Source organism: Pantherophis guttatus, chromosome 9 (genome assembly GCF_059756535.1).
Source record: "Pantherophis guttatus breed Tessera chromosome 9, ASM5975653v1, whole genome shotgun sequence".
NCBI lineage: Eukaryota > Metazoa > Chordata > Lepidosauria > Squamata > Colubridae > Pantherophis > Pantherophis guttatus.
Window position 1 is genome coordinate 7,229,137 of NC_142071.1, and position 14,361 is coordinate 7,243,497.

The 14,361-nt window shown below is 44.3% G+C and overlaps 1 protein-coding gene across 1 annotated transcript in view; it reads right to left on the bottom strand.

Annotated features, from left to right (window-relative positions):
* Positions 1–346: 346 nt before the first annotated feature.
* Positions 347–14,361, bottom strand: part of LOXL2 (lysyl oxidase like 2) — a 119,291-nt gene continuing 105,276 nt past the window's right edge. The window contains exons 11-14 of the mRNA XM_060693494.2: positions 11,555–11,670; positions 9,391–9,527; positions 6,387–6,498; positions 347–4,277 (exon numbers count right to left, since the gene is read on the bottom strand). Of these exons, the coding sequence (XP_060549477.1) occupies positions 4,210–4,277; positions 6,387–6,498; positions 9,391–9,527; positions 11,555–11,670 (433 nt within the window). The 3' untranslated portion in view covers positions 347–4,209. The remainder of the gene's footprint in view (positions 4,278–6,386; positions 6,499–9,390; positions 9,528–11,554; positions 11,671–14,361) is intronic.

Sequence of the window (14,361 nt, forward strand, 5' to 3'; positions counted from 1 at the left end):
GGGACTCGGGAGGCAGAGAATAGATGGGGGCGGGGCCAGTCAGAATTTTTACTACCGGTTCTCCGAACTACTAAAAATTTCCGCTACCGGTTCTCCAGAACTGGTCAGAACCTGCTGAAACCCACCTCGGAAGGAAGGAAGGAAGGAAAGAAGGAAGGAAGGAAGGAAGGAAGGAAGGAAGGAAGGAAGGAAGGAAGGAAGGAAGGAAGGAAGATCAGTTCAAACATAGTTTTGTGAATGGGCAATTAGTCTTGTCATGCCCATTGTGTGATGAGAGATCTGTTGTGGAGAGAACCAGCTCTGAAAGTTCGTTGGTGCAACCTTTTAAAAGAAAGTCTACAAACGGTCAGCATAATCTCAGTTTATTCATACAACACTTATACCTGTGCAAAATACCATTTTAAAATCCTCTTAGCTTATTCCTCCCAACCAACGTGTCTGTACTAGTTCTCATTCGACAAGCAAGAATCAGCAGAGCGAGCAAGAAAAAGGGAACGGATGGCTATTAAAAAATAATAATAATAATTCACAGTGTCCCTGATCAAGAAGAGTTGAATGAACTTGGTTTGCATAAATCTCCACAGTACTGGACGAGACACTCTTTTTGATAACGTGATTCCCCTCTCTGGTTACGGATTTATTTATTTTCTCTTCCCTAAAGCAGCCAAGGAATGAGTTTTCAAGAATTGGAAGGCTTTTAAATCATTTTATGTTTTGTCTTTTCGCTTTAGATCAGGGGTGTCAAACTCGATTTCATTCAGAGCCGCATCACGGTTGTGTTTGACCTTGGGAGGAGGAACGGGGGCGTGGCCAATTTGATGCCATTCGTGTCGGAGCACCACACACGACCCTCCCGAGCTCCGTTTTCACTGGCAGAAGGTTGCAGGAGGCCGTTGCAGCTGAAAACGGAGCTTGGGAGCCCGTTTTCACTGGCAGAAGTACCGCAGGCTGGGCCTTCGCTGTTTCCAGGGCCAGATCTAATTACCTTGGACCTTGAGTTTGACACCGCTGCTTTAGTTACATTGAATTCCTTCTTTCTTAATAGTCCCCAAATACGGTGGGTTTAAAGCAGTGGTGGGTTTCTACCGGTTCGCCCTAGTTTGGTGGGAGGCTCCGCCCACCTGCCGGATGTCATCACGGATGCTCTGAGCCAGGGGTGGGTTCTAAATTTTTTTACTACCGGTTCTGTGGGCGTGGCTTATTTTATGGGCGTAGCATGATGGTCATGTGACAATTCTTTAGGATTTAGCAGAGGTACTGGTCTACCAGGCTTTTAACTGCTTGCAGAGCTGTACCGGTCTACTCATTTGTTTTTGGAGGCACCGGTCTACTCATTTGTTTTTGGAGGCACCGGTCTACTCATTTGTTTTTGGAGGCACTGGTCTACCCATTTGTTTTTGGAGGCACCGGTCTACTTATTTGTTTTTGGAGGCACCGGTCTACTCATTTGTTTTTGGAGGCACCGGTCTACTCATTTGTTTTTGGAGGCACCGGTCTACTCATTTGTTTTTGGAGGCACCGGTCTACTCATTTGTTTTTGGAGACACTGGTCTACCCATTTGTTTTTTGAGCACCCTGGTCTACCACCACACTGCCTTTTAACACTGATCAGCTGTAGGGCGGCCCCCGTGGCAAGAGTTTAAACAGTTTTTTTCCTTCTAGCTGATCAGCTGGGACTTGGGAGGCAGCAAATAGATTGGGGGCGGGGCCAAATAAAAGGTAAGAATAACGGGGGTGGTGGTGTGCAGGAGGGCCCAGCTCCCGAACAAAGAGAACCGGTTCGGTGACGTCATATCGTCACTGCTACCGGCTTGGCCGAACCAGGCCGAACCAGGAGGAACCCACCACTGCTCTGCGCGTGCGCAGAAGGTTCTGAGCATGTGCAGAAGCGCCGTGCACAAACAAAGCGAGCGTGTGCACGCGCTCACAGTTCCGAACCGGTAGCGAAGGTAAGTGAAACCCACTCCTGGTTTAAAGTCTTGATGCAGCAATAACTAGTAACGTCCACAGTCAGAGGCAATCTACTCTTAGTCACTGGATGCTTGAAAGAAACAATAGATCAAAGTTCACGTTCGGCTTTTTGAGCCTCCAAAAACATCTCCGATTATTATTGTTATTGTTATTATTTTAGAAACAAAACTGCTGGACGTGGGGCTCTGATTCCCCTGCAGCAAATCCATAGCTCGAGTTTGCAGTTCCCTCTTTTGTACAGGATCGTAAAAGTAAGAAAATGGGAACCCTTTCTGGATTGTTTTTTTTTTTTAAATTTCCTTCGGAAGTACTGTATACAAACTGTCTCCCTGGGTAAAAGGCCTTTCCTTTAAAAACGCGGAAAAAAAATAAATATATTCAAGTAGGAATGGTTTTCTGCAGGAATGCATGGCCTCAAACAAACAGAGGCAAATGTGCTTAGCACCATCATACATTTACTAAAGATAGGGTTGTCATCAAAAAGTCAAGATGGCTACAGTCACATGGTTGGGAGTTGCCATCTTGATTTTTGGAACCCCTTCAAGGACTCCCATGTAAAATGTGTCCTAAGAAATTCGTTTTTAAAAAAATCCTTACAAGATATCGTAGAACAGTTTGCTGTAATAAAATAGGGAAGAGGTCTATCGTGGGAAAAGCTTGGCATAGTTCAGTGGTGGGATTCAAATTTTTCTACTAACGGTTCTGTGGGCGTGGCATGGCTTGGTGGGCGTGGCAGGGGAAGGACACTGTAAAATCTCCATTCCCACCCCACTCCAGGGGAAGGCTACTGTGAAATCTCCATTCCCTCCCCACTCCAGGGGAAGGCTACTGTGAAATCTCCATTCCCTCCCCACTCCAGGGGAAGGATACTGCAAAATCCCCATTTCCTCGCAATCATCTGGGACTCGGGAGGCAGAGAATAGATGGCAGAGCCAGTCAGAGGTGGTAGTTACCGGTTCTCCGAACTACTCAAAATTTCCGCTACCGGTTCTCCAGAACTGGTCAGAATCTGCTGAAACCCACCTCTGATATAGTAGATGTATTTCTTAATATTGACGGGAAGGAAATATGTGGCTAAGGGTGGGGTGGCGTGGACGGAAAAGACATGGATAAGGCAGAGCAGGTGAACAGCTTACTGCAGGGGTGTCAAACTTGATTTCATTGAGGGCCGCATCGGGGTTGTGTTTGACTTTGGGGGAGCCGGGTGGGGCGTGGCCAGGGTGGATGTGGCCAACTCGACGTCACTCGTGTCGGGGGCACCTGTGGTGGCCTGAGCCCTCTGTCAATGAAAATGGAGCACGCGGCCCTCCTTACCCTGTTTCCCCCAAAATAAGATAATAAGCCCAATTGGGCTTTTGAGCACATGGCAATAAGGCCAAGTGCTTATTTCAGAGTTCAAAAAAATATAAGACAGGGTCTTATTTTCGGGGAAACACGTTACCTCCATTTTTGCTGGCAGAAGCACTTCAGGCTGGTCCTTCGCTATTTCCAGGGGGGGAGCGTGGGCCAGATCTAAGCACCCCGCAGGCCAGATCCAGCCTGCGGGCTTTGAGTTTGATACCCCTGGCTTACTGTGTTTCAAAAAATTCACATTCTAGTGGTTTTTAAAACCAAGATGGAAGTTAGGATGGCCATATTTTCCTTGCCCTACTGACAGTTTCCCCTGTTTTTCCCCTCCCAAAATCAAATAATCACCCATGTTCTTGTGAGCAGGCTAAGAGGATGTGAGCAGGCTAAGAGGAAAGAAAAGTGACCTCCCACCAGTGGCATAGAGTCAGATTTTCGAACGTCTGCAAGACAAACTACTGAGGCTGAAAGAGAAGTCCTCAAAAAAAAAAAGAAGAAGAAGAAGAAGAAGGTAACTCTGAGCATCAAATCCTTGCTGAGTTGTCAGTCAGGTGCCTCTTCGGACGCTGCAGTGGACCAAGTGGGAGTGAGTGAGAGTTTGCAAAGGGTTGAAGTACATGGAGGGAAGGCAAAGTCGTACAGCTAGTGCAAAACCTTCCTTCTCTTGGAACGGTGTGAAATTTGAGTCTGCCGCTGCGGTTTCCTTCTGCTAAATGTTGCAAAGTAGATTTTGGAGTAACATCCTTGAAAAATAACTTACAGAGCTAACGTGAAAACGTTCATTGCTTAACTTCAGTTTTCCGAGCAGTGGTTAGGGAAATCATGGGGAAAGGCCTTCCTCTTTTTTTTTTAATTCCTTTTTTTTTTTTTAATTAAACAGAGGGTCTAAAGTTAAAACACCTGATTGTTCCAAAGTCCATTGAAATATTCTTTCTGGTCTGGTTCGTAGTAAGAGTTGGCTGTGAGAAAGGAGAAAAAAAGAGAGAAGAGACAGTCAACTAAGTGCAAAAGATGAAAAACTACAGGTATTCCTCAACCTGTAGTGGAGGAATAACCACAATTATTCCTCCACAGCCACAATTCGGGACAGAATTTCCACTGGAGTCATGCCCGATCTTATGAACCTTTTTTTTGCCCCCGTTGTTAAGCAAATCAATGCAGTTGTTAAGTGAAACGCGCAGGGAAATGTCCAGATAAGGCTGATTTTTAACTTTGCTTTTCAAAACAGGTGAATTTCCCAGTTGGCATTTGTGCCTTTTAGATACGTGATAGGCTTCCTGGAAATTTATCCAGTGTGTGCAAAAAAAAGCAACAACCCTTGCAGGATTCTAGGATGACCTTCTAAATGGGAGTTTCAGGAACCGATGAACCAGTTCTAATTCAATCACAAAAGTATCATAATTTAACAAATGAACAATTAAATTAATGGGATGTTTAATTAAAAATAAAAAAAAATTTCTTACACTGTTTTGGATACAAGCAATTCAATTATTGTATTGAATATTCTTTCAAGAGACAGCTTGAAAGAAGGAACATGAGGGCAATTTTATAAACACCAGCAGAGCCTTGAGAGAGGTAGGGTGAGAAAGAAACTCAACGCTGCTCTGTCTTAATTCTCTTCAGAACAAGAGAGAGAGAGAGAGAGATACACACAGAGAAAGATACAGAGACATACATACAGAGAGATACATAGAGATAGGCACAGAGAGAGAGAGAGAGAGAGACAGACAGACAGACAGACAGATTGAGAGACAGAGACACGCAGAGAAATACAGAGACAGAGACAGAGAAACACACACACACCGAGAGACAGGGAGACACACACCCACACCCACCCCACACAGATACACACACACACACACAGACACACATACAGAGACACACAGATACAGAGAGAGAGACAGAGACATAGAGAAACACACACACACCGAGAAACAGAGAGACACACCCACACAGATACACACACACAGAGAGAGAGAGACATACACACAGAGACACACAGATACAGAGAGAGAGACAGAGACATAGAGAAACACACACACACCGAGAGACAGACACACACACACAGAGACACACCCACACAGATACACAGAGAGAGAGAGAGAGACATACACACAGAGACACACAGATACAGAGAGAGAGACAGAGACATAGAGAAACACACACACCGAGAGACAGACACACACACACAGAGACACACCCACACAGATACACACAGAGAGAGAGAGAGACATACACACAGAGACACACAGATACAGAGAGAGAGAGAGAGACATAGAGAAACACACACACACTGAGAGACAGACACACACACACAGAGACACACACACACAGATACACACACACATATAGAGAGACATACACACAGAGAGACACACAGATACAGAGAGACAGAGACAGAGACATAGAGAAACACACACACACCGAGAGACAGAGAGACATACACACAGAGACACACCCACACAGATACACAGAGAGAGAGAGACAGACAGAGAGAGACAGACAGAGAGAGAAAGAGAGAGAGAGAGAGAGAGATACACACACAGAGACCCAGATACAGAGAGAGAGAGAGAAAGAGACAGAGAGAGAGTCAGAGAGAGACAGACTGAGAGACAGAGAGAGACATGCAGAAATACACCGAGAGACAGAGACAGAGACATAGAGAAACACACACACACCGAGAGACAGAGAGACACCCAAAAAGAGACACACGCACACAGATACACCCACACAGATACAGAGAGAGAGACAGAGACAGAGACAGAGAGAAAGAGAGAGAGAGAGAGAGAGAGAAAGAGAGATACACACACAGAGAGAGACACACAGAGACACACAGATACACAGAGAGAGACAGAGACAGAGAGAGAGAGAGTCAGAGAGAGACAGAGAGAGGGAGGAGAAAGTTTGCCAGGCTTTCAAGATCCTGCAGCTGTAGAGTTTTGATAGCATTGCTATACTCTGTTTCCTGATCTTGAAGAACTGAGAACTATTTCATTGATACAAAGCTCATCTCTGCAAGTCGTTGTTTATAAAAAAAAAAGAAAAAGAAAAGTAAAAGCCAAACTTACCTATATGGCAGTTGAATACCCATACGCGTTGTGGCCCATACCTGACGTTACATAGCATCACATTGTTGGAATAATCAGACTCTGCCACTTCAAAGTTCGGATTAACAATGATCTGGGAAAAGATAATTGGGAATTTTAGTGTGATCTAATTGGAGATATAATTTTGATTGGGTGCGTGTAAGAAAAGTTACTTTGATCATGCAATTGAAGCCCCATCTCTTTTTACATCTCACACGTAAAAAAGGGGAGACTTCAATTACTCATTGCTAGCAAACAATTTTCTAGCACAAACTGATGCAGCCATTGTATTTACTGGAGTTAAAATAGCCAAAGAAAGTCGTTCTCACCCTTTTTTTTATTTTATTTTTGCCTTTCATAATTGTACAGCAGTGGCCAAAATTGTGGAAACCTTTTGGGAAAAGTGTATGTTTGAGGTTTGATGGCTAATAACACTACTTTTTGGGGGGGGGGGAGTTTCAAGATAATCCTATTCCACTGCTGGAATGGCCTGGGAATAGCCCAGACCTTAACCCAATTGAAAAATCTATGGAGCCGACTAAAGAAACTTGTTAGTCAGAAGCGACCCAGCAATAAAACCCAGTTAATAGAAGCCATCATTCAATCTTGGTTTCACATTAGAACAGCTGCAGAACTAAAAGACTTGGTTCACTCCATGGGAAGACGTTGTAAGGCCATAATTCATGCTAAAGGTTACCCAACTAAGTATTAACTGACATAGTGATCATTTTTGTAGATCTCGTTTTTTCTATGGTGATCATCTTTGTATATCACGTTTCACTTTTCTTCTTTATAACTGCTATTCTAATAGCAAATCCTTCATAAAAGTGATTGCATTACATTCTTGATTAAACTTTTTTTTCCATTGATATATAATTTTATGGTACTACTCAGTGGTGGGATTCAGGTAATTTAACAACTGGGTCTCTGCCCTAATGATTTCTTCCAATAACCAGTTTTCCAAACTGCTCAGAAAGTTAACAACCGGTTCTCCCGAACTGACTGAATCCCACCACTGGTACTACTCCAAAAAAAGTGGTGTTATTAGCTAGTTTTAGAAAATACACTTTTCCCAAAAGGTTTCCACAGTTTTGGCCACGACTGTAAATATTTTCCTAGTTTAACATTTTTATATATTTTTTTATTTTTATTTTTAATTTGATTTATATGCCGCCCTTCTCCAAAGACTCAGGGCGGCTTACAATGTGCTCAGCAATAGCCTTCATCCTTTTTGTATATTTATACAAAGTCAGCTTATTGCCCCCACAACTGGGTCCTCAATTTACCTACCTTAGAAAGGATGGAAGGCTGAGTCAACCTTGAGCCTGGCGGGATTCGAACCTGCAGTAATTGCAGGCAGCTGGTCTTAATAACCAGCTTAATAACAGGGTGCCTTAAACCCCTGTACTACCAAGGCTCAGTTATTTATTGAGTTACAAGATAAAATAAGATACAAAATACCAAAGTAAATAGGAAGAGAGTGAGGAGGAGGCGGAGGAAAGAAAAGTGGGGAAGGATTAGGAAAGAGAAAAAGAAGCATTGACTTCCAACTCTCTCCGTTGCAGTAAAATAAAGCATTAACATCAAACCAGAACTTTCTGGTTTTTTTCATAATAATATCAACTACTAGCCATTTCTATAAGGAATCTATCAGTCTAATCGGTAAAACCCAAAATCAAAGTTTCATATTTTTCCCACTTCAAGCACAAAGTTTAGAAGCGTTTTCCAGGTGGAAACCAAAGTACTTATGGTCTTTTCTTTAAACAAGATAGCCAATTTTGCCATTTTAGCCAATTCCCATCAGCTTCTGCAACCATTCATCCATGGTGGGAATTGAAGTGCCCTTCCATTTTTGTCTGTGGTTCTCAACTTTTATTTCACCACGGGCCAAATTCCAGGCAGCCGGCAGGCAGCAGAAGTAGCCTGCAGTACTGCATTCTAACCACTGTGCCACCGCGGCTCTGAAATCTGGCTTCCTCATTGACTTTGCTTGTCAGAAAGTCGTCAAATGTGACTCTGGGATGCTGCAACCGTCATAAGTATGAACCAGTTGCCAAGCGTCTGAATTTTGATCGCTGTTGTGGCCCACCAGCGGCCTGTGCAGCTGGTAGCTGATTCCGACAGCGAGGAGGCTGGTGTGGTATTCGCCAGCAGCCTGTGCAGCTGGCACCCAAGTCAGACAATGAGGAGGCTGGAGAAGATGTGGTGCCAGAGGCGGGGATTCAGCCAGGGCCTTCAGAACCTCCAGAAGCTCCCATAAGTGAAGAGGAAGAAGAGGAGGAGCCTCTTCTCGATGCATGGGCGCGCAGAGCTGCCAAAAGGCAGGAGTGGCTCCTCAGGAGGAGGTCTTCTCGAGAGTAAGGCTTGGGGCTAATTGGCTACTCCCCTAGCCTATTTAAGGAATGACGACGACTGATGCAATTTGCAGAAAACAACTGCGTTCATATTCCTTCGTGTATTGACTCCAGAAATGTCTGATCGGCTCTTGCTTCTCTCTTATCATTTTTCCTGCAAATTGCTTCTGGGCATTCACCACAGTAAGTTTACGGTTATCTGAAAGACTGTGCCTCAGAATTGAGTTTTATTCCTTGGACTCTTGTCAGCTGTTAATGAAGTTAAATTAACAGCCTTTGTTCAGAAAAGACTGATTTAAGGCTGTACTTGTGTTTGAACAACTACTAAGAAAGCTCATTAGTAGTCCTTAATTAGTAAACTAAGGTTTGTACGGACTTTGTGTGTGCTGCGTTCTTTGTGGTCTGTAGCTGGGGCAGAACAATCGCCTGATCATGGAGCGCTGCAAAGTTGTAACTGTTGAAAAATGGCCATAAGTCACTTTTTTCAGAGCCGTTGTTAATGGTCACAAAAGCGAACTGTTGTAAGTCGAGGACTACCTGTAGTCAACTGGCTGGCAAAGAGAGAGGCTGGGTTGCTTCTATTCTGCAAACGAGGCCCATGGTTACCATTCCCTGGCAGAATCACGGCTTACCCGGAAGATGTAGTCTCCTGGTTTGAGATCAGTAACGTCAATCCACTGGCAATCAATATCATGCCGATACACGTCATAGCATCCGACAGAGATCCCTTGCTCCCCAAAGTTTGCACACTCGTACTGCTTCTGGACTCCTAAGAAGGAAGTCAGTAGAAAGGTATGGTAGTATCAACGTATTGGAAGGCAAGTTGGTGTTTTAACTAAACCGCAATAAGAGAAGTGATCTATGGATAATGCTTTAGATCAGAGATCTCCAACCTTGGCAATTTTAAGACTTGTGGACTTCAACTCCCAGAATTCCTCAGCCAGTCATGCTATCTGAGAGTTGAAGTCCACAAGTCTTAAAGTTGCCAAGGTTGGAGACCCCTGCTTTAGATGAGCACACCAATACGAATGTGGCCTATGGAACTGGAAACCCACTTCTATGCCAGGACCAATGGCCCCCATTTTAAAAAGTTATGGGAAGTTGTCTGTTTTTTTCCCCCCGAAGGATAAAGCATATCATGTAATTATTAGCCCAAAGCAGGAGTGAAATCCAACAGGTTCTGACAGGTTCTGGAGAACCGGTAGCAGAAATTTTGAGTAGTTCGGAGAACCAGCAAATACCACCTCTGGCTGGCCCCAGAAGTGGGGAGGGAATGGGGATTTTGCAATATCCTTCCCCCTGGAGTGGGGAGGGAATGGGGATTTTGCAATATCCTTGCCCTGGAGTGGGGAGGGAATGGGGATTTTGCAATATCCTTGCCCTGGAGTGGGGAAGGAATGGAGATTTTGCAGTATCCTTCCCCTGCCATGCCCCCCCAAGCCACACCATGCCCACCAAACCACGCCCACAGAACTGGTAGTAAAAAAAAATGGATTTCTTGGTTTTTGAAGAAGGAACTGAAGAAGCTTCTTGGATGAGTAGAGAACATTTTTTAAAAAAGTAGAGAATATTTTCAAATGGGACAAAAAACCCGAAACAAACCCAAGTCCAGTTGCTTTTTGGAAAAAGCTCCTTTGGAAGAACTATGACCTGGATGACTGAGAATTTCCATAGACATAGCATGTAATTAAATATCCTGTTTCAATGGTATCCCCAAAAAAAGAGGTTACACAATGGCCAGTTGACTTGGGAGGAGATGTTGGGTAACAGTCTTTGGTAGGAGGAAGTGAAGGCTTGTGGGGCAAAGCCTTAGATGTTGCTCACTTCAATAAAGGTAAAAGTTCCCCTCGCACATATGTGCTAGTCGTTCCCGACTCTAGAGGCCGGTGCTCATCTCCGTTTCAAAGCCGGAGAGCCAGCGCTGTCCGAAGACGTCTCCGTGGTCATGTGGCTGGCACGACTCAACACCAAAGGTGCACAGAACGCTGTTACCTTCCCACCAATGGTGGTCCCTATTTTTCTACTTGCATTTTTTACGTGCTTTCGAACTGCTAGGTTGGCAGAAGCTGGGACAAGTAACGGGAGCTCACCCCATTATGCGGCGCTAGGGATTCGAACCGCTGAACTGCCAACCTTTAGATCGACAAGCTCAGCGTCTTAGCCACTGAACCACCACGTCCCACCACTCACTTCAATAGAGATATACTAAATCAGACTGGCCCTCCGTTCTGATTTAACATAACGCAGTTTCCTATATCCACAGGAATGAGTGCCTAGAACTAGTATTTTCTTCATTCTGAAGGGGAAAGTATAATCTTTAAAGATTTATTCCCAGGAATGTCCTAGACTCTCAATCATTTTCAGCCTGATTTGTGGATAAATTGAACAATGGATGGTGGAAGGTTGATTCTCCATTTGATTTTAATAGCAATAGCCATAGCACTTAGACTTATATACCGCTTCACAGTGCTTAACAGCCCCCTCTAAGCAGTTTACAGAGTCCAGCCTATTGCCCCCAACCATCTGGGTCCTCATTTTACCCACCTTGGAAGGATGGAAGGCTGAGTCAACCTTGAGCCTGGTGGGATTCGAACTGCCAAATTGCAGGCAGCCGGCAGTCAGCAGAAGTAGCCTGCAGTACTGCACTCTAACCACTGCGGCTCATAATGGTCACGGAGACTCAGCCTTCGACATATTCTCTATGCTGGTGTTAAGAGGGAAAATAGCTGGGATTAAGGAATGCTAATCAACTGGCATATTGTCAATGCACTGAAATAACGTTAGAAACACATGTACCGTCTATGCAGTCACTGTCCTCCAGGCAAAAGCTGGCTTTGTGGCCTTCGGCAACTTGAGTCCAGTTGCTATCCAACAGATCGTAGTGGGCAAAGACTTCCATGCTGTGGTAATGCCTGTGGAAGCCAGAAAGAAAGCAAATTTCTGAAGGTTGCCAATGAAGATTTGATGTCTTGTGTAAACTCAGCAACTGATTATGTTACCTAATGAAACGTCTGCAAGAAAATCACCAAGCTCAGAGACCACCAAAGACTCCACCATTCAACCCTGAGCTACAGCCATTCTCTTCTATCGATAAACTCGGCTCTCTGTGGTTTAGTTAGCAAATCATGGTGAATCTAGACATTATATAATCAAAGCATATCTAATTGTTGGTTGTTTTAGACACACCAGAATGGCAGTTTATCGTGACTCTAGTATCTCCCTTACCACATATGCATACAGGGAAGCCCTAGCCAATTGTTGTGGCCCGTAAGCAGCCTGCGTGGATCGTGGCTGATCCCGGCGACAAGGAGGCTGGTGTGGGGTCGCGCCAGCAGCCTGCACAGCCGACGCTCGTTTCGGACAGTGAGGAAGCTGAAGAGGATGTGGTGCCAAAGGCAGAGACTCAGCCTGGGCCTTCAGAACCTCCAGAGGCTCCTTCCAGTGGAGAGAGCGAAGTGGAGGAGCCTCTCCTCAATGCTCGAGCACGCAGGGCTGCCAAAAGGCAGGAGTGGCTCCTCAGGAGGAGGAGGTCTCCTTGAGAGTAAGGTTTGAGGATAATTGGCCACTCCCTTAGCCTATTTAAGTTGCACGCAGTTAGTAATTTCTTGCTGGAAACAACGTGTAATTATTACAGAGCATTTTAGAGAGTGAGTGTCTTATCGTATCTTGTTTTCTGGGCTGGTTGCCAACCTTTGCTGGATTTTTTTATTCTTAGTACGTTATAACTTTGATAAGGACCTTTGGTGTGTGTCACAATCCTTGGGAATCCAGAGCTGGGGAAGAACACCAATGGTCATCCAGATTTACTACTGGTTAACTATAAAAGCTTTTCGTTCAGATGAAAACATCTCCAAAATGTGACTATTTATTGGATGAATTCCAGCTTGATGACATTAGTCTAGAAGAAGGAAATAAATACCATATGGAATGCATTTTGGGGGGGGATCCTGTTATTTTGTCCCGAGCAATAATACAATATGACTATCCTTAAATGTTGTACCTTATGATTCTTGACAAATGTATTTTTTCTTTTATGTATATTGAGAGCGTATGCACCAAGAGAAATTCCTTGTGTGTCCAATCACACTTGGCCAATAAAGAATTCTAATCTATTCTATTGAATTCTTGTGACGTCAAAGACTCAAGTCCATTCCTGTCAACCTCTAGCTGTCTTCAAGAACTAAGAGGATTATGCCTTAAAACAGTGTTTCTTGACTGTGGCAACTTTAACATGTGTGGACTTCAACTCCCAGAATGCTGGCTGGGGAATTCTGGGAGTTGAAGTCCACATGCCACGTTTGAGAAATGCTGCCTCATGAGATTCTGAGAACTTTGGCCTGATGGGCAAGATAACATAGAGCACGGGTGTCAAACTCGCCGCATCACATGATGTTTCGCGATGTTTTTCCCATTCGTGGAGCTGGGGTGGGCGTGGCTTGCATGTGACGCATCCGGGCCGCGGGCTGCCAGTTTGACACCCCTGATATAGAGAATGGGTCAAGAACCTGAATATATAGAAGATACAGCTCTTTAAAAGCAGGAGACATAGGTCTTTTAAATTAAAGGAGTGGTGCGGTGGCCTAGAGGTGGAGTTCTCGCCTCGTAATCAGGAGGTTGTGAGTTCGATCCTAGGTAGAGGCAGATATTTCTCTTGCTGGGTACAATGAGAATATATCTGCTGAACAAAACTCCGCATTGGTGACAGGAAGGGCATCGGGCCATTAAAGAACTCTGCTAGCTTCATTCAGTTGCCCACCCCGCAGCTCCTGCCAACCTAGCAGTTCGAAAGCATGAAAATGTGAGTAGATAAATAGGTACCACTTCGGTGGGAAGCTAACAGCATTCCGTGAGCCTTTGACATAGAGCCATGCAGGCCACATGACTTTGGAAATTGTCTTCGGACAATACTGGCTCCCTCGGTCAAGAAACAGCGGTGAGCATCATGCCGCAGAGTCGGACATGACTGGAACCCTTAACCTTTTACCTTTTATTCCCATTCCTTTAAAACTGTTATATATTAATCAATTTTCACTTCTGTTCAGAGGTGGTATTCAGCAGGTTCTGACCATCGTTAAAAGATGATGATAGGTCTTTTAAATTAATGCTCAATGGAATTGATAAAAGCCAATAAATCTAGTCTCAGTTTCCATAAAGTTTTAGTGCTTGCTAAAGTTGCAATTGTCCTGCTCGGAAATGCGCTTTTCTTGAAGCTCAATTCATAATTTGGAACAAACTTAACCCAGCAGTGCTCCACAACACCCTTGATCAAACTAAACAGTGAGCTCACCTCCAGGGAGATAAACCTCCTGTAGGTACAGAACTCACTTAGTGGGAGGCCTAATTCAGAGCTTTACTTAAGCTTTAAAAGTTTAAATAGCTTGCGGGTTGATGATTTGAAGAGCCATCTGCTCCTATTTATCCTTCCTGGCCTTCTTTTCATCAACATAGATTTTAGCAGATGGTTACGAAGGGACTCCATCTCTTTGCAGACACGTTCACTGCAACCTGTTTTGTACTCTCTTTGTTTATTTTGTTCTCCAAAGTTTTGAGGGCATCGCTGCAATTTATATGTCCTCTGTACGTGGCCAATATTATAATTAATT